Raw genomic sequence first — 20406 nt, 5'->3', positions numbered from 1 at the left:
GTTACATTGGCATGAGGCCATTATGTGATAGCTAGCTAGGAGGCCTCTTTTTATTGTTCCTTTTAATGTATAGACACTTTGAGAAAAATTCAGGTTTAGCATCAAGTAGTAAAGAACTTCAGTCTCCTGAGAAATTGGAAAGGAATCAGGCTTGGCTAAATGTGAAAAAATTTACTAGTGCCTGGTTAAAAGCTTTACAGCTGAATTAATGAGTAACCTGCACTTTAATGAACGAGTTGGTGCTCTCCTACTGTGTTACAGTTTCTCTTTGACTACTATAAAGGTCTCCACGCTGTTTTAACATAGCTACAGCTTGAACATGCCAGTGGCTTTAGGGCATCTCCTTCTACTTATACTTGGAACAGTCTATCTTCAAAAAACAAGCTGTCCATCAATGGCTCTCCAACAAGGTATGGTTCCATTTGCATCTTTATTGCTAATCATTTTCAGAAGGTAAAAATAGTGATATTTATATTGGGCCAAGTAAATATTATGTTTACTTATCTCAGTGACTTTATTTACCAGCTGTTCTTTCTTATTTCTGCTGTAGCCAAGAGTAGGAAAAAGATAGATTCATACAACTGTTCACAAAGTCAGACATTTTCTTTATTAGCCCTGTTAGCTAATACCAATTGGTATCAGAACTGCGACTGGGCTGAGATCAGAACTGCGACTGGGCTGAGATCAATCCATATGGGAAATTCTTGGGGCAGCTATTTCAGATGACTTTGGACAAAATGCAACGAACCCTATTATTTTCATAGTGGTTACAGTCCTTATTATATATATATATATATATTTACTCAAAAGACACTAATGTGGTACAATAGTTAAGGTGCTAGACTAGGACTGCAAAAAGAGGTTTTATAATCCCCATGAACCATGGAAGTTCACTGCATGATTTTGGGCCATGTACTCTTCTCAGCTCATCCTTTGCCAAAGGGTGGTTATTGTGGAAAAACAAAAAAGGAGAAAGGGTGCAATCTTTTGCCTCTGGAAGAAAGGTAGAATATACATCTAACCAATAAAAGAATAGGCTGTAGATCTTGTATGATGAGCGGCAGTGACACATCACGTTAAAAACTAACTTTGAGGTATGGGTTTTTGTAGATGAGATAATATTTCATTATGATTCTGGGAGTAGATCCTGAACAGACTATTATGCAAAAACATTAATTTTATATATGAAGATGCAGAAGGTTATCTCTGATTGTGTCGATCTGGAAAGCTCCTTGATTCTATCAGACAATTTGGTACATGGAAAACAGAGGAAAGTAATTTGGTTGATTTCTTTTCCTTCAAAATCTGTTCAAAGGCTTAGAAGACATCGAACAATGTAGAATCACTTTCCTTCCCTTTTTATTCACAAATTCCTCTTCTGGAACAAAGACAGTTCTTAATCACGTGGACATAACTAGACAGAAATTTACAGCCTGTTACTTTGCATTTCGATTACTCATGGATCAGTTTATTCTGAAGATTCAGGAGACACCAAAACCATACAGTGAACTGATGGCTAAAATACTCAATTAATATAAAATAAAATTTGTAATTATCTCATATTTTACCTTTAGTAGGCCTATCCACATGGTGATATTTCACTGCTATATGGTCTGAGGTTATAACACCTTGAACAGAATGTTAAATTTGTTAATAAATGTAAATATGTCCATGTGGATAATAAAGACTTGACATTCAATATGATAGTAAGTCTGATCTTTGTGATTGTTTTGTACTTGGCATGCATAAAGTTAGTCTGACTGAATTTCAAATTAAGCCATTTGTGTTTAGAATTGAGCACATATAGATACTACTTAATTGTTTTTAATAGCATAGTTTAACTTGATCTGCAGAATTCTACAAAACGAAGAAAATTCTTTCTATTTCTCTTGTTTATCTGAATCTTCCCCATTGCATTAAGAATAATAAGATTCAAAATACACTTTAATATTAAATAATATTTAGAAAACTTCAATAACTTGGGGGCAATTTAAATTTAGACATTGTCACTAAATAATGTAGATGAATAGTCACCAAGGGTTCCTGTTTTCTACATTGCCTCTTTTCTATGCTTTTCAGATTCAAGTTGTGGGCAGAAAGTCCTTGGAAGCGATTCATGGGGCTTTTATAACCACTTTGCTCGGATTGTTGGTGGAAGCCAAGTACAACAAGGATCACATCCATGGCAGGTCAGTCTGTTTCCTCCCACTCTTATCACATTAATAAGAAAAAATAGGTTATTGCATATCTTTGATTTTGTTTATGTATGGATGCTTTTGCTGAACAGCATGTTATGCTTTGCAAGAGCAATGGAGCAAATAATGAACAATGGCTATTCTTTTTTTTGGGTCTGTATTATGAGAAACTGAGATAGGCATACTCATTTGGAAAATCCAATTTTAATCTCATAGGTAATGCCAAACAAGCAAACAATCCATTTGCTTCCCCCTCCACAATTTTTATTGGCCATCTGTTGTTACATAAAGGAAAGACATTGTTCAGATATAACTTAATTTTTTTTAAAAAAAAAAAAGATTTACAATGGGAGTGTAGCTTTTTTTTCAGTTTCCAACATTTTCCTCCCCCAAAATGAACTTTGTCACTTCTAAGCTTCTGGCAATACCAAACAATGCAATGTACTACATCTGTTTTGATTGACAGGTTCAGGCATTTTCACATGGACAAATGATATGCTGTACTATAATCACCGTGAAGGGACGCGATGACTCAGTGGCTAAGGCTCTGAGTTTGTCGATCAAAAGGTCAGCAGTTCAGCGGTTCGAATCCCTAGTGCCGCGTAACGGAGTGAGCTCCAGTTACTTGTCCCAGCTTCTGCCAACCTACCAGTTCGAAAGCACATAAAAAATGCAAGTAGAAAAATAGGGACCACCTTTGGTGGGAAGGTAACAGTGTTCCGTGTGCCTTTGGCATTTAGTCATGCTGGCCACCTGACCATAGAGATGTCTTCAGACAGCACTGGCCCTTCGGCTTTGAAACGGAGATGAGCACTGCCCCCTAGAGTTGGGAATGACTAGCATATATGTGTGAGGGGAACCTTTACTTTTACTAAAATCTGCCCCTTTGGATTTTTCCTGCCAAATGCTGCTACTGTAACTATTTTCATTCACTATAAACTTGAAGAAGGGAATGTGAAAAAAAGATACGTTCAGTCATTGCAATGATATTGATTTCATATGAAGAAAACTATTTAGATATTGATAGTATTAGGCCAACTTTGAGAGCATCTGAATATTCATGATTCTATGAATGTTACCAGTGGTAATGGTAATGAAGATGGCTATTAATATTCACTTCTGCTTCATATTATGCACAGCAGAGATTATTTTCATGAATTTATGACATTAATCTGGCATTGTTGACTTGTATTTCATATTCACTGTACCCCGCTATGTATTCTGCCTTCTACTGCTCTTTCTGTTATGAGATGTTTATTTCCTAAAGTGGTATGTGCTTTCTGTGATACAGGTTTCCTTGAAAAGAAGCAATCACCACTTCTGTGGAGGAACCCTTGTTTCCACTCAGTGGGTAATCACAGCAGCTCATTGTGTTGTAAGCAGGTACAAGCAGGCAATTCAACTGGAATATTTCAGTTGAAATATTTCTTTTTAATAAATTTAAAGACATTTCTAAAATTCTGTTTTCACTTTGTCATTTATGGTGTAGATTAATGAGAAAAAAATGAATTTCAACAGCTGTAGAATCAGGCTGCAGTATAACAAAATTGACAAAAGTGAAGGGGGTCTGAGTACTTTCTGAATGCATTGTAGATATAGATAGACAACATCTCTGCCTAAAATAGGATTATTTAGTTAGTTAGTTTTGAGAAACCCATCTTCAGTTTTTCCCAGTGGTGAAATCCAATTTTTTTTACTACCGGTTCTGTGAGCGTGGCTTGGTGGGCATGGCAGGGAAAGGATACTGCAAAATCTCCATTCCCACTCCACTCCAGGGGAAGGATATTGCAAAATCTCCATTCCCACCCCACTCTGGAGCCAACCAGAGGTGGTATTTGCTGGTTCTCCGAATTGCTCAAAATTTCCTCTACCGGTTCTCCAGAACCTGTCAGAACTTGCTGGATTTCACCCCTGGTTTTTCCCAATTATAACTCCCCATTGTTCTGTAGATCACTGCTTCGTTTGCTGACCGTCACTGCTGGAGAACATGATTTGAGTTTGAAAGATGAGGAAGAGCAGACCCTCCCTGTCAAAGACATAATTAAGCACCCCAAATTTAATAGGAAGAAACCAATGGATTATGATATTGCTCTTCTAAAAATGGATGGTCACTTCAAATATGGTAATATCCTCGTTTTACATGATCCTCATGTCTACATATGTGTGCATGTGCATGTGTGCATATCTGACCCATCACATAAAAATGTGGTACTCAAAGGAAAAAAAACTTACTGTACAATCTAATACTACTCTGTATAGGAAGTCTAGGCACATAGTAGGTTGTGTCAGTAATCGGTATCCTTACATAGCTTGATTCCCAAGAAGTCTCATGATTACGTTCCACTAGCACAGTATGTACATTCTTTTCTTACTCTGCCTTCACCACCCACAGTGCAGCTATGGACAGAGCACTATGTTAATTGCTTTCTGGACAAGGAAAGATGTGGGTGATTTAGAGGCAAAAGATTAAGTGTGGGTGATGAGAACAGGCATCCTAAGGGGAAGGTAAGACCCTAGTTGTCCACCCAAACGCTTGTGCCTGGCTTGTTTATCATTAGATGATCATACAAAGCCAGGTACTTTTACACAACTCCAACTGTGGATGGGAAGAAGACAACAAATTTAAAAATGTGGGTGTTACAGGTAGGAAAAACACAGAAGCATTTCATATTGGATTATATTTTGATGTCCGTTTTGGAATAGAATTGTGTTTCCATTTCATAGTGTTAAATTAGATTTTATACATTTGTAAATTATACTTTAACTTTTGTAGAAATCACTTTCTAGACTGGGTCTCTTGATACCTAGCAAGGTGTAGGAAATTGTAATATGGCATGAGCCATATTAACATTATTATTCAAAAGAGTAATCAGAATTTTGATCTGTTTTAATGCTAGGTGCAGCTGTATGGCCAGTATGTCTTCCTGGCCCACGTGAAAAATTTGATCCAGGATATATATGTGTCACTTGTGGTTGGGGTCGTTTAAGAGAAAGTAAGGAATTAATGATATATAAATATATATTCGAGCATATTTCATGCTTCAAAGGAAGTTATTATTAAATGTAGATTTATGTATGTGTGCTATCAGCTCCCTCTCTCCCTCTCTCCCTCTCTCCCTCTCCCCCCCTTACCTCCTTGGGAAGCCAAGGTGGGAGGCCAAAAATGAAAATGAATAATGCTAAAATGAAAGTGGGGAGGAAGTGACAATAAATGCAGCTAAGAGGTTTTGGGTAAGTTTAGTTTAGTTTTAGTTTTTATTATATTTGTATACCGCCCTTCTCCCAAAGGACTCAGGGCGGTGAACAGCCATGATAAAACAACATACAAGACAAAATTTTAAAAACATATTAAAACAATTCAATCTTTGGCCAAAATTAAAACTTCCAATTAAAACCACATTAAACCACTTTAAAACCCAATTTAAAATCAAAGTATGCTTTCTCTCTATGTCCAATACTATTTTCAGTCCCAAAATAAATTCAGTCTTGGTTCTAGTGCATTCTAAGGCTAAATTTCCACGAATATAAGCAGATATTAGATATTGCAGTAAAGAGATATTCAGAAACATCTGCTTATTACTCTGTTGCTTAATTTATGAAAATGATTGCATAATAGTGTGTATCCAATGATGTTCAATGATGTCACATATTTCAACATTCAGTTCTTCTTTCATCTAGGACTAGAAATCCTGCTTTCAATGGTGATCACATTTAACAAATAGTTGGAAAACTATTGGCTTCACATCATAGTCTTTCACCATTTCAATTCACACTTGAGTGTTTTGTGGAGGGAAAAATGGCACAATACACATTAAGTACTCTGTGGGCTAGTGATCCAGTCCCTGGAACTCCAGTTTTAAAAAGGATCAGGCAGAAAACAAAGATCTTGGCTTGAGACCCCTGACACCTATTTATTTATTTATTTTATTTATTTGTCGAGTACGTATTAGATAAAATATATAAGTATAAGCATGAATTGAATACATAAAATGAATACAATTAAAGGGAACATTAGGACAGGGACGGTAGGCACCCTGGTGCTCTTATGCACGCCAAGCTTGATGGAATATGACGATATGACAACTTGCGATGCAACTTCCTAAGGTTTCTTTTTTTGGTTTTCAGATGGGATCCTCCCTGACATTCTGCATGAAGTCAGGTTGCCCATCTTAGACCAGACTCAATGTTCTCGAATCTTGTCAACTCTAAGGAGGCCTATTCAAAGTCACACTATAATGTGTGCTGGATTTCCAGATGGAGGAAAAGATGCTTGCCAGGTTGGTAGATTATATCAATAGGTTTATTAAGGAGAATACAGTGGTGACGATGATGATGATGATGATGATGATGATGATGATGGTATTGGTGGTAATGATAACGTCGTTGTGGATGATGATGATGATACACAATACTGTAGTGAAATACTATAGTAGTTTTAGGTCCATTTTGGGACTTTTAGAAAAATTCCAAAGGAAACTTTTAGGAGGAAAAGCCATGGCTGATTAATAAAAGATTTCAGGTTCATTCCCAGGTGGAAATTGAAAGCAAGACTGTTTGTTTAGCCACTGAAGAATATGTAGTCAGCCCTGAGCTAGAAAAATCAGATACCTGACTTGGTAGAATGTAGTTTCTATTAGGGCATTAAAAATTGGTAAGAAATGTGAATAAGAACAATCTATTTTAGTCTTTGCAAGTGGACAGTCATTCTAGTGTATCGTAGTGGAAATGATAATAATGCTTCAATGACTCAGTTTTTTTCAGTTTCCCGGGGAGATTATCTCTTGATTATAGCTATTGTAGCCAGTCATTTTCAGCCTTTCTGCCTTCTGGGAATAGTGGGAACCACAGAGAAATACTTGTACATATGCTATCAAAGCCCAAAACAAGATAAAAGATTTTGGGGAACAATTTATGATGCTCCACCTTTATTCAGAGATCATCATTTATGCTCATAAAAGTAAATTTGCCAGCCTATTTAAAATTTCTAGATGTGCTATAACACATTGAGAACTTACAGGATGAAGAGTGTCCAGAACAAATGTAATTTACAGTTTTAAAGTACAGATAGTCCTCGACTTACAACAGTTCATTTAGTGACCATTCAAAATTACAAAGGCACTGAAAAATGTGAATTATGACCTTTTTTCACAGTTACAACCTTTGCAGCAGAGGTGGTATTCAGTCAGTTATAACTGGTTCTTGCAGACCGGTAGGGGAAATTTTGCCTGGTTTGGAGAACCGGTAAATACCACCTCTGGCTGGCTCCGCCCACCCCACCCCACTCCGCCCTTTCCAGGAGTCCCCACACACACCGTTTTAACTCTCAGGAGGCTGCAGGGAGGTCAGGTAGCTTCAAGGGAGAAAGAAAGAAAGAAAGAAAGAAAGAAAGAAAGAAAGAAAGAAAGAAAGAAAGAAAGAAAGAAAGAAAGAAAGAGGGAGGGAGAAAGGGAGGGAGAGAGGTGTTAGATGGGAAAAAAATCAGGGCTTGCTTCTCAGCCAGGAGATCGCTTGGCAAAGAAGAAGAGGAGGGGAAACAAGACGCCGTCGCTTTAAAAGCCAAGGTTGCTCGGAAGAAGTTTTTAATTGCAGAAGCAAAGTGACATTCAGCAGTTCGTTTCTGGGTCAACTGAACAACAAACTGGATAAGAGGAAAGATTTTTATATGATTCTATGTTTTTGAAGTTTTGGGGTTTGTGCAATATGGGCTTTGTGTTTCTAAAAGGATTTGGGTGATTCCCATTGTGGCTAAATGACTTTCGTCCTGTCGGGTCTTGAGTGTGGAGGCTGCTTATTCTGATTCTACTACTGTGTTTTGTTAGCTGCCAAATCTTGCCACAGGGAGATTTTGAAATGCCGAACGTCCAACTTCCACTTCCATTATCTCTAAACACGGTAGCTATTTTCTTGTTACAAAGTTTTTTTAGAAAGGGGAAAAAGAAAGAGGGGAGAAAGAAAGAAAGAGGGGAGAAAGAAAGAGGGAGAGAAAGAAAGAAAAAGAGAAAGAGGGGAGAAAGAAATAAAGAGGGGAGAAAGAAAGAAAGAAAAAAGGGGAGAAAGAAAGAAAGAGAGGAGAAAGAGAGAGGGAGGGAGGGAGGGAGAAAAAGGAGAGGAAGGAAGGACAACAAACCTGGCTGGCACTAGACATAGCTTCAGAGGATGCTTTGAAAAAGCACAGCAATCCAGGGCTGGAAAGGACCTCAGAGGTCATCTAGTCCAACCCCCCGCTCCCTGGCAAAATTGACTGCTAAATTGGCCACGCCCACCCAGTCACATGACCACATAGCCACGCCCACCAAGCCACGCCCACAGAACTGGTAGTAAAATAATTTGAATCCCACCACTGCTTTGCAGCATCCCCTTGCTCAAGTAATCAAAATTCAGATGCTTGGTAACTGGTTCATATTTATGACCATTGCTTGTCTCATGGTCATGGGGTCACCTTTTGTGACCTTCTGACAAGCAAAGTCAATGGGGAAGCCAGATTCACTTAACAACCGGGTTACTCACTTATCAACTGCAACGATTCACTTAATAACTGTGGCAAGAAACATTGTAAAACAGGGTAAAACTCACTTAACAAATGTCCCACTTAACAACAGAAATGTTGGGCTCAATTGCGGTAGTAAGTTGAGGACTACCTGTACTGAAATTCAGATTTCCATAGGCCAAGCTAGAGGGAGTTTTGCAGCTGGGATGTTGATAGAACTCAAAAGCAATGGTGGCCAGTATTGGAGCCCTGCATAGAACAGGGGTGTAGTATGCATTTTTGATGAATAGAGAAGCGTCCTTGAACAATTAAGAGAGAATAGGTTTGGCCACATCTACACATTTCTATTGAATCAAATTTCAAAGTAATTCACTCCTATCCTTACAGGACGTATTATTCGAGCAGTAGGATCCAATAGTTTAGCCATTCTTCTTTAATCCACAGTCCTGCAATTTTTATTGCAAATTTAGCGAAGGCATCAAAAAGGCATCCATTTCTTGATAAAGACCGACCAATTATATTTTCTCACTCAACTGGATCTCACATGGATTCTTCTCCCTTGCCAGGATCAACTTTTCAGTGAAGCCTTTCAGATATTAAGTCCTGTCATAATTTATCCCCTAGGTAACACTGCCTGTTTTAAGAAACTTTTTTATGTGGCATGGCTGGAATGAGCTGTCCCACCAGTTTGCAAAAAAGAAAGTGTGCTTAAGATCCAATAATTAAAATGTTGTTTGAGAAGTGTCTCCTTTTGGAGCAAAAAACAAAATGTTTCTCCTGCAGGGGGATTCTGGAGGCTCACTTGTGTGCCAACGTGAACATGGTTCTTGGACCCTGATTGGAGTGACTTCATGGGGCATAGGATGTGCTCGAAGCTGGATTTATAATCTGCAAAGGAAGTATGAGAAAAGAGGAACTCCAGGCGTTTTTACAGACCTGACCAAGGTGCTCCCTTGGATTCAGCAGCATATAGATGCCGGTAGTAACAAAATATCACCAATACTGTGATTTATCTCATTATTAACATCAATTAGCATGCCACTGATAATAATTTTTACCTGTTAGAATTTATGACTTGCATTAGGAGTAGAAATTTACTCCCCTTCCAACACCCCATCCCCCGTAAAACAAAAACACCTATGTTTTGCCAATTTTGTATGTCTGTCTTTTGAGGGAATCTTTCTCATCCGTTGTCAGCCTTGAGGGGTTAACCAGATAGGAATCATAACTAGATAAGGTAATTCTACTTTATTGTAATACTACATTGACAGAATCTTGCAAATATGAGAAAATACAATCCTCCCTGCCTCTGCCTCCTTTTCAGCCTGCGTTTTCTGACCTAGGCTTCCTGAGACAGTAAATTAGTCCCCAAAACCCTCTTTTTATTTCAACGGCTGTTAATTCTGTTCATTCATAGCCTGTGATGAGTCACAAATAGTTTGTAAAGAGTCCGACAGAAATCTGCCACAATCCTTCGGGATAAGGCTGATAAGCACCCACCTTTATCTCCCTTGACATGCTGCCAAAGACTTAATTGGCAATTAGCTTTGCAAGGCCACTCAGAGCACAGAGTCAAAACAGAGCTTCAGAATTTAAACCAACCAGCACAAACAAAGTTGCTTCCTGCAAAGGCTCATGTGCCTTTGCTCCTCCTTTATGTCTTATGGGAGGGGCCAATCAACTCCAAGCCTTACTTCCGAGTCACCCCTTTTGTCTTAGCTGTTGTTGCCTTCTGGCAGCTCTGACCTTTTCTTTTTTTTTTCTTTGCTTTAATTTATATGCCGCCCTCCTCTGGAGACTCAGGGCAGCTTACAATGTGTTAAGCAATAGCCTTCATACTTCTGTATATTTATACAAAGTCAATTTATTGCCCCCACAATCTGGGTCCTCATTTCACCTACCTTTGAAAGGATGGAAGGCTGAATCAACCTTGAGCCTGGTGAGATTTGAACTTGCAGTAATTGCAAGCAGCAGATGTTAATAACAGTGCTTTAGTCCACTGTACTACAGGCTCCCTGTAGTACATGTGCGCACTGGGAACAGGCTCCCCCCTGTTCCTTTGCCTCGCTGACATCTGGAGACTCTGTAGTCAGCACATAACTCCCAGATGGCCTGGCCCCATCTCTGCCTCTGATGCAGAGCCCTCGTCTGAGCTTTCCCTAGACTCCAAAACTGGCCCATGTTCCTCCCCAGCCTCCTCACTGTTCGACTCTACTGCCAACTCCTCAGGCTGCCAGGGACCACAACACTAAGAAACTAGGGAGGGTCTCTTCTGAGCCTCTTGCCCTGTCCACTATGTAGTTGCAGCAGGTCATGCTGTCTCTTATTTAACCATTGCCTTGGGAGTGTCTCCTGACTCATTCTCTGAAGTTTTTCTCATATACCATCACATCACTTGACAAAAATGTTGAAAGTTGGTGCCTAGTTATGTTGTGTTATGATTTTATGTTATGTTTTATGCTTACTGGGTTATAAAGTCAAACTACATCTGGTTTTACATGAACAAAGTCTGCTTCAGAAACCATGTTTTTCTTTGTTCTGCCTTCCCTGCTTTACTCAGATTTGTACCAGAAGGTGGCAGGCCTTCTTTCACCACATTAGACCAGATTTGGAGGAATGTTCATTGTGAGGAGAAAGATTTGCCTTGATGAAGTGTAATTAGAAGGCCTGTGGCTTTCCAAAAGTCACTGAATTACAACTTCAGCAGCTCCAGCTATTATAGCTTTTGACATTTGTAGTTCAGCAACACATAGAAAGCCAGGAGTTCCCTACTGGGATTAGTGAATACTAATCTCTTTGTTTTAAGAGGCTAGTTGCGCATTACGGGAAGGTAATGTGGGAGGTTCTTTGTTGGTAGTGATGGAAGGCAGTATACAACTTTTGCACTGCACTGTTACAAATGTCATTGGTTTTATTTTATAATAATAGCAATATTCAGCTTCAAACTCTGCCTGGGTAATAGTTCTATTTCAGTCACATTCCAATTTGGATTGGAATCTCAATCTCTAAACAATGCAATCATTAAGCAAGTCATCATGTCACCAGACCTAATTTTATTAAATTTTTACCACAGCCATTAAGCAATTCAACAAGTCATTATAAGAGCCTCGTGGTACAGTGGGCTAAAGTGCTGTTAAGTGCTATCACTTAGCTGCCAGCTGCCTGTAATTAGTGCAAGTTCGAATCTCACCAGGCTCAAGGTTGACTCAGCCTTCCATCCTTTCGAGGTAGGTAAATTGAGGACCCGGATTGTAGGGGCAATAAGCCAACTTTGTATAGAACAACACCGCTTGGGGGGGGGGCGAAAGCCCTAATAAGCAGGTATATACAAAAAAGTATGCAGGCTATTGCTATAATGCATTGTAAGCCGCCCGGAGTCTACGGAGAAGGGCGGCATATAAATTGGACTAATAAATTACATGAATTATGTGGTTGTTAAGTGAATCATATGATTGTTAAACAAATTGCATAGTCGTAAAGTGAATTTGGCTTCCCCAGTTGACAGTAACTGACTGGGAAGATCACAAATCACAATCATGTAACTGCAGATTGTAAATCAGTTTTTCCTAGGCTATCTTTAAGCAAATGGTTGTAAGTCAAGGTTTGCCTGTATACACTTTTTTAACAGAAAGACAGAGATTCAGGCCCAAGAAAGCTACATTTTGATGCTGCAAATTCACTGTGACATTTTTGATGCTTTATAAAAATGAAAAGTTTGTAACTAATCTATTTCATTCATTCCTTTTAATTAGATGTCAAAATGAAAAGTTCTGTAGGTGAGTATAGAGTTTTAAGATCTTTTTGAATCTGAATATTCTTAATAAGATCAATGTTTTACGGTCAACTTTGTGCTTACATTTGATATATATATATATATATATATATATATATATATATATATATATATATATGTATGTATATATACATACACACACACACACACACACACACACACACACACACACACACACACACACATATATATATATATATATATATATATATATATATATATATATATATATATATTCTCAATTCAACAGATTTTTTAAAGTAAATGATATTCTTTTTCCTTAGGGACGCAGTGGCTCAGTGACTAAGACACTGAGTTTGTCGATCAAAAGGTCAGCAGTTCAGTGGTTCGAATCCCTAGTGCCGCGTAACGGGATGAGCTCCCATTACTTGTCCCAGCTTCTGCCAACCTAGCAGTTTGAAAGCACATAAAAAATGCAAGTAGAAAAATAGGGACCACCTTTGGTGGGAAAGTAATATTGCTCTGTGCGCCTTTGGCATTTAGTCATGCCAGCCACATGAGCACAGAGATGTTTTCGGACAGCGCTGGCTCTTTGGCTTTGAAACGGAGATGAGCACTGCCCCCTAGAGTCAGGAACGACTAGCACATATGTGCGAGGGAACCTTTACCTTTATCTATTCCTTTTCCTTATAAATGTATATTATATATATAATATAATATATAAAAAATAATTGAAGTTGGCATATTTAGGTAGCATTTAAATAAGGAGTTCTTGAAATAAGATAGGAAGAACAAGGATGAACCTTAAGAATGTTCATGGCTATTCTTGAGTTTTACTTTTAGTTTTACCAGCTGCTCACTGCTGTCATGCTGATTAATTTGCAATACCTTGTGCACAGCCTCATTTAGTAAGGAATTTCAGTGGATAAACTTTGCCATCCCTTGAAATTAATGTTAAGAACTGGCTTTATCTCTGAACTCATGTCTTCACTGCTTTTATTTTATAGATTGGTTAGTGAAATAATATTTAAATATGGGAGCTATGCTAGCTTATTTGGACTGCAGAACTCCTTTTAAGCTATGGACGAAAAGGAACATGAGATGAAACAAGTCCTTAATTATTGGAGCTAAGCGGCTTTGCTCCTCTAATTCTACAAAATTGAATTTTACTCAAAGCATGATTACATTTTTATTTTTTGTTATCCCATTTGACAAGCATTGTATTAGGGCATCCCAGGTGACACACTGTCTCTTGTCTTCTCTCTTGCAATTGGCAAAAAGTAATATGGAAGAGTTGTAGTTGTGTAACACAACGTATCTCTTCTGTACAGACTGAGTTTCTGCAAAGGTTCACCAAACTTCTTTGAAAGCCCTGGAAACCTGCAAAATCTTTTGTGTGAGCATTTTTGGAACTCCCACATAGAAGCTTTAAATTCACAGAGTCACTTTCCTATCTTAAGTAATATAGAAATGTTACTCCTTGTTTGCAACATGCTATTTTTTTCCCCCCAGTAAGATTTTAATGTAAAACAAAGAGTTGTTTTCCTCTGGATTTCTATACTGTTACTTTATTTTTGAGGAAGTAAAAATACAAAATAAGCACATGCTTAAAGTGCCTAAGTAAGAAAAAGTGAGAAACATAATCTATCAGACGTGCTGGATGTCAACTTTCAAAATTCCTAGCAAAGATTATGCTGGCTAGAGATTCTAGAATTTGAACACTTGAGAACAGCAATAAAAATTAAATGAAAGTTAAAAGATAAGATGAATGGAAAATGATGGATAAAAGATTGTACATTTAAATATGTTTATGAGAAATAAAAATAAAAACTTTGAAAAAAATTAAAAAAAAAACAATAAGTATTCAGTTTAATTGAAGAGTTCCATTATAACATATTATATATTCACAATACAGTATCGTGTAACTTTCAAGATGGTGAACTTTCTGGCAGTGAAGGAAAATTGGTTTTTCCTGAATTCCCAAAGCCCTTTTATCAGGATAATCAGTAAGTAGTTAAACTACAAATATTTATTTATTTGCCATTTTCTAGGCTCAGTTACCCTGGATTATTGCATACAGAGACCTTCTCAATTCATACTCTATTGCAGTGTGAAAAACAGTCATTAGTTACATTTTTTAGTGCTGTTGTACCTTCGAACAGTCCCTAACCAAATGGTTGAAGTCAAGGATTACCTGTATATCAGAGGTGGGTTTCAGCAGGTTCTGACCAGTTCTGGAGAACTGATAGCGGAAATTTGAGTAGTTCAGCAAACCAGTAGTAAAAATTCTGACTGGCCCCGCCCCCATCTATTCTCTGCCTGCCAAGTCCCAGCTGATCGGGAGAAAATGGGGATTTTGCAGTAACCTTCCCCTGCCATGCCCACCATGCCACGCCCACCATGCCACACCATGCCCATCATGCCATACCACGCCCACCACGCCACACCCACAGAACCAGTAGTAAAAATTTTTGAAACCTATCACTGCTGTATATCTAACTAGAATTATTAATTATGTAAAATGACAAAATTCAGAAGATTAAAAGTATGATTTCATTAATATTAAGGGCATTTTCTCATGGCCATATTAATCTTCATTCTTTTTATCTTTAATTTGGCAAAAAAAAAAATAGTGTCAGAATAATTTCTATACTGTCCTTATAGATTTAATGCAGGATAAGTTAAGTAAAATGAATAATGGATTCCCATAGCCGAGGTGACGCAGTGGTTAGAGTGCAGTACTGCAGGTACTTCAGCTGACTGCTAGTTCAGCAGATCAGCGGATCAAATCTCACTGGCTCAAGGTTGACTCAGCCTTCCATCCTTCCGAGGTGGGTAAAATGAGGACCCAGATTGTTGGGGGCAATATGCTATTTAGTATACTGTCTTTGATGTAAGCCGCCCAGAGGCCTCAGAGAGTGGGCGGCATAGAAATATGACTAATAAATAAATAATAAATAAATAGCTTCACTTCTCCAACTGAGCACCAGTGGAAAGAGGGGAAACGTCTAGTGGGAAAAGCTTCTATCAACTGCTCCTCATAACCTAGAATGGTGCTTGAGTTGATGAGAAAGTGAGTTTTGAAAGATAGGAAAACAAATTTGTTCACATTTGCTATGTCTTTATGCAAGTCTTTTGCATGGGTTCATTCAAAGGCACCCAACTACCAATTAATTGCCAAAATGTTTTGAGAACCTAAAGGTATGCCATTTTGAAATGATTAGTGAGGCATCTTCTGGCTATGGTGAGGAACATGTGAGGATGATCTCTAAACTTTTTATTATTATTATAACATAAAATGACATTACAAGACATACAACATTTATATATATACTCTAGAGATCTCTAAACTTTAATGTGCTTTATTGGTGTTATATGAACCAGATATTGCGATTTGTAAATAATGGCCTTGAGTTTATGCAAACCAAGCTGATTATAATTTATCAGCTAAGCCATGGCTAAGCAAATGTGGCTTAATATGATAAATAAAGTTATGCTTGTGTAGTGGGCTATTCAGTAAATAAAGCAAGCAATGAACCTTCTTTTAAAAATGTATTATGTGACTATGACTTCTGTATATCTTTGATAGTACTAGACGTTCATCTTTATGCATGTTCCATAACATTCATCTTTTATTAGTCTGTGAAATTCTTCTTAGGCTATTTGAATTAAGTTTCTCACAAGGAAATCTAAAATCTCACTGGGTTTTGTTAGAGATCTAAAATTATTATGTGTGCATAGAGGGAGGGTTAAGTGTATTTAACTAGATTTCAATATAATATGAGTGGAAGGGTGGAAGAAACAAAATTATCTATGATTTTGTGCACCTGTGCTTAATTAATAGTTTAATTTTCAACTAGAAATCATGTTTTCTCAATCTAGGCTCTGCATTTGGACTTTATCTGTTCCAGAAGGGAGGCATATAGTGTTGAATTTTTCTCACTTTGATGTGGAGCCAGATGCATTCTGTGACTATGATTCTTTGTCAGTGATTTCTATGGATGATAGACTCATTGGTAAGTTTCTTCTTCAAAATGTATTGCCACAAGCTGGCTTCTAATTAAAAACAGAAGTTTCTGCTATTGTTGACATTTCTTTGACAATCAAAACTATCTTCTACTCAAAAGTCAGCATTACTTGACACTTTATTGAACTGAACAACCACTTACCACCTGCAAAGAAAATTTAAATCTGTGGGTTTTATGGCATAGACAGAAAAATCATCCATATATTCCTCTATCGTCAAAGTGGCAAGAATGTTTCAGCAAATGACCACATATTTTTAAAATTAGTCTTTGAAAGTTGCAAGGATGAATGTGCGACCCTAATAATAATAACAGCCATGTCTATGAGTATCAATATTTTCATTTCTACATTTTGCCTTTTAGGGAAATTTTGTGGAATGGACCTACCACTACCTATTTTGATTGGTTCAAACAGTGTAAGATTGAAATTTGTCTCAGATAACAAGGACGAAGGAACTGGATTTAGCATGACATACCAAGCTATTAAGCCAGCTGGTTTTCTAGGTAAATATTAATGCTCTTGATCAATCCATAGTGAATATTCAGATTATTCTTGATTTGAGATACTGCATAATCAATATAAGAATACATCATGAAGAACAGAATGGCATTTTGGAGCCTTACCTACCGTGGATTTATCTCTCTCTCTCCTTCCCTTTCAAGAAACAAATGTGGTCTTTATGAACTTCTGAATGCCTGAACTTTATGAAGAAGTACCAGGTTCTTTGAGGAATAACTTAAGATATCACAAGACAGGATGGAATTCAGATATGAATTGACTTTATATATAATAAGATGTTTACACTCTAGAACTGAGCTCTTACTGATACAAATGAACCGATCCACATCAACTTTAGAACTGGCCACTCTGACAAAAGAGATACTACCACAAGCAAGGCCAAACTATCTATCCACTATTCAAATATATTCTTATGTTACCATTTGTAGTAACATTATTCCTTTGAAAACTGTTTTCATTCATCATCTAAGTAATAATTCTTTCCCTCTAATGGGATATTGCATACTGTGATAGGACAACATAACCTTCTAAATGTTTGAAACAGCTTATTTATTTTGAAGAAATTTTGGTTTCTTTTTAGATTCTGGTTGTGGATCTCTAGCAGTTCTCTTTGAAGAAGGAACAGTGCAAAGCATGCACTATCCGGAAGCATATAATAACCTGGCAGAATGCCAATGGATTGTTCATGCTCCAGAGAATCAAGTTATTAAGGTATAAGTCACATGCATAAAATATTTATTTCAATCAAAATGTATACATATTTGATTGGGTACAAATGTTCAAAGTTGCACTTTGCCACTTTTTCTGTTCATGAATTTGATTGTATGTATGTATGTATGTATGTATGTATGTATGTATGTATGTATGTATGTATTTCTCTTTAGCCAGGTTCTTCCTATGTAAATCAAGATTTTTATGCAGCCCTAGTTCAGTGAAATCACAATCCACTAGTTTCTAGGCTTTTTTCAGGCAGCCAGCAAGCACCCTGCTGCCCATTGGGAGACTAATCTTTCAAAGACCCTGGATCACAGGGGAACTGCCAGAGGATCAGAAAAGAGCTGATGTAGTTCCCATCTTCAAAAAAGGAAAAAAAAATAGATCCAGGAAACTACAGACCTATCAGCCTGACCTCAATACCAGGGAAGATTCTGGAAAAGATAATCAAACAACGAATCACTGAACACCTAGAAGCAAACCAAGTAATAACCAAAAGTCAACACGGGTTTGTCAAAAACAGATCATGCCAGACTAATCTTCTTTGACAAAGTGACAAAATTAGTGGACCAGAGGAATGCTGTCGATATAATTTACTTGGACTTTAGTAAAGCATTTGATAAAGTAGACCATTCTACTAGATAAAGTAGAAAAATGTGGGTTAGACAGCATCACCACCAGATGGATTCGTAACTGGCTGACCAACCACACTCAATGTGTAGTCCTCAATGGAACTGCATCTACATGGAAGTAAGTATGCAGTGGTGTACCCCAGGGCTCTGTTTTAGGCCCAGTGCTCTTCAACATCTTCATCAATGACTTGGACGAGGGGATAGATGGGGAACTCACCAAATTTGCAGATGACACCAAGCTGGCAGGAATAGCCAACACTCCAGAAGATAGGCTCAAGATACAGAAGGATCTTGACAGACTTGAACATTGGGCGCTATCTAACAAAATGAAATTCAACAGTGAAAAAAGCAAGGTTCTACATTTAGGGAAGAAAAACAAAATGCACAGGTACCGTATATGTGGTACCTTGCTCAATAGTAGTAACTGTGAGAGGGATCTTGGAGTCCTAGTGGACAACCATTTAGATATGAGCCAGCAGTGTGCAGCAGCTGCCAAAAAAGCCAACACAGTTTTGGGCTGCATAAACAGAGGGATAGAATCAAGATCATGTGAAGTGTTAATGGCACTTTATAATGCCTTGGTAAGGCCAACTTGGAATATGGCATTCAGTTTTGGTCACCACAATGTAAAAAAAATGTTGAGACTCTAGAAAGAGTGCAGAGAAGAGCAACAAAGATTATTAGGAGACTGAAGGCTAAAACATATGAAGAACGGTTGCAGGAACTGGGTATGTCTAGTCTGATGAAGAGAAGGATTAGGGGAGACATGATAGCAGTGTTCCAATATCTCAGGGGTTGCCACAAAGAAGAGGGAGTCAAACTATTCTTCAAAGCACCTGAGGGTAGAACAAGAAGCAATGGGTGGAAACTAATTAAGGAGAGAAGCAATTTAGAACTAAGGAGAAATTTCCTGACAATTAGAACAATTAATCAGTGGAACAACTTGTCTGCAGAAGTTGTGAATGCCTCAACACCGGAAATTTTTAAGAAGAAGTTGGATAACCATTTGTCTGAAGTGGTGTAGGGTTTCCTGCCTGGGCAGGGGGTTGGACTAGAAGACCTCCAAGGTCCCTTCCAACTCTGTTATTCTATTCTATTCTATATATTACTTTGTAAGAATATTATTTTTTTCTAATATGGAATCCAACATTTTTAGTATTGAGCTTGACTATCTTCAGCTTGGCTTTTATCCTATGTCCCTGTCGTTCTGATTACATCACATAAATAAATGTTTGTTTTTATATCAATCCTGATTGCTGAAGTTTTAAAACATGAGGATATTGCTATTCTCATTTTGAGATTTGCCAGTATATTAAATAGTAGTAAACTAAACTCTGGATCTATTTTTTAATTAAACGTTTGTAAAATGAAATTTTTAATATTTTAAGAACGTGAAACCTCATCTTCTGCATATTTCTTGGGAAGAGGATAATAGTATTTGTTTGTGCTTTGTTGAATGAAGTTTTTCTTAAGCACCATGTTGGATCAATGGTTTAACTGTCTGGTAATAGTAAGATCTGTAAGAATAAGAAAAGCAAAACATATTTATTTAAAATCAAATTCCTTTGTTTTGGATGAATGTCAGTTCTTCCCTGTTTTTATTTTTCTGAAGCTCGCCTATGAACACTTTGAACTGGAAGAAAATGAAGACTGCAGTTATGACTCAGTGACAGTCTATGAAAATGTTGAAAAGGAGAAAGAAATAGGTCTGTTATATTCCTTTCTGAATTGTGGGTTGATTCAGTTCTAATGGTTCTTTTGTATGTGCAGAAAGGAATTAAATTAAGAATGCTGGTATAGTTGATTGGCTTTATAGCTGCAAGATGCATGGTTTCCCATTTACCTTTGCTTGAGTTTTTCTACCATATTGGTGGTTATCTCTTATACATAATCTGAGTCCATCATCTGTACTATATATATATCTTTAGCCAAGTTCTTCCTACGTAAACCAAGATTTTTATGCAGCCCTAGTTCAGTGAAATCACAATCCACTAGTTTCTAGGCTTTTTTTTCTGGCAGCCAGCAAACACTCTGCTGCCCATTGGGAGACTATATATATATTATATATACAACACAGAT

General features: G+C 37.5%; 1 protein-coding gene across 2 annotated transcripts in view; it reads left to right on the top strand.

Annotated features, from left to right (window-relative positions):
• Window positions 1-251: 251 nt before the first annotated feature.
• Window positions 252-20406, top strand: part of OVCH2 (ovochymase 2) — a 32075-nt gene continuing 11920 nt past the window's right edge. Inside the window, exons 1-13 of one of the 2 annotated variants that reach the window (XM_060687673.2) lie at window positions 252-410; window positions 2080-2189; window positions 3487-3578; window positions 4145-4317; window positions 5093-5188; window positions 6321-6472; window positions 9466-9661; window positions 12435-12458; window positions 14352-14442; window positions 16319-16452; window positions 16825-16965; window positions 17562-17692; window positions 19940-20033. In XM_060687673.2, coding sequence (XP_060543656.1) covers window positions 320-410; window positions 2080-2189; window positions 3487-3578; window positions 4145-4317; window positions 5093-5188; window positions 6321-6472; window positions 9466-9661; window positions 12435-12458; window positions 14352-14442; window positions 16319-16452; window positions 16825-16965; window positions 17562-17692; window positions 19940-20033 — 1525 coding nt within the window. In that variant the 5' untranslated portion in view covers window positions 252-319. The remainder of the gene's footprint in view (window positions 411-2079; window positions 2190-3486; window positions 3579-4144; window positions 4318-5092; window positions 5189-6320; window positions 6473-9465; window positions 9662-12434; window positions 12459-14351; window positions 14443-16318; window positions 16453-16824; window positions 16966-17561; window positions 17693-19939; window positions 20034-20406) is intronic. The other variant, XM_060687672.2, reaches the window with a different exon arrangement.

This window comes from Pantherophis guttatus, chromosome 1, assembly GCF_059756535.1.
Source record: "Pantherophis guttatus breed Tessera chromosome 1, ASM5975653v1, whole genome shotgun sequence".
Taxonomy (NCBI): Eukaryota; Metazoa; Chordata; class Lepidosauria; order Squamata; family Colubridae; genus Pantherophis; species Pantherophis guttatus.
Note: the sequence above shows the minus strand (reverse complement) of the source record. Positions and strands in the feature narration are given on the sequence as shown.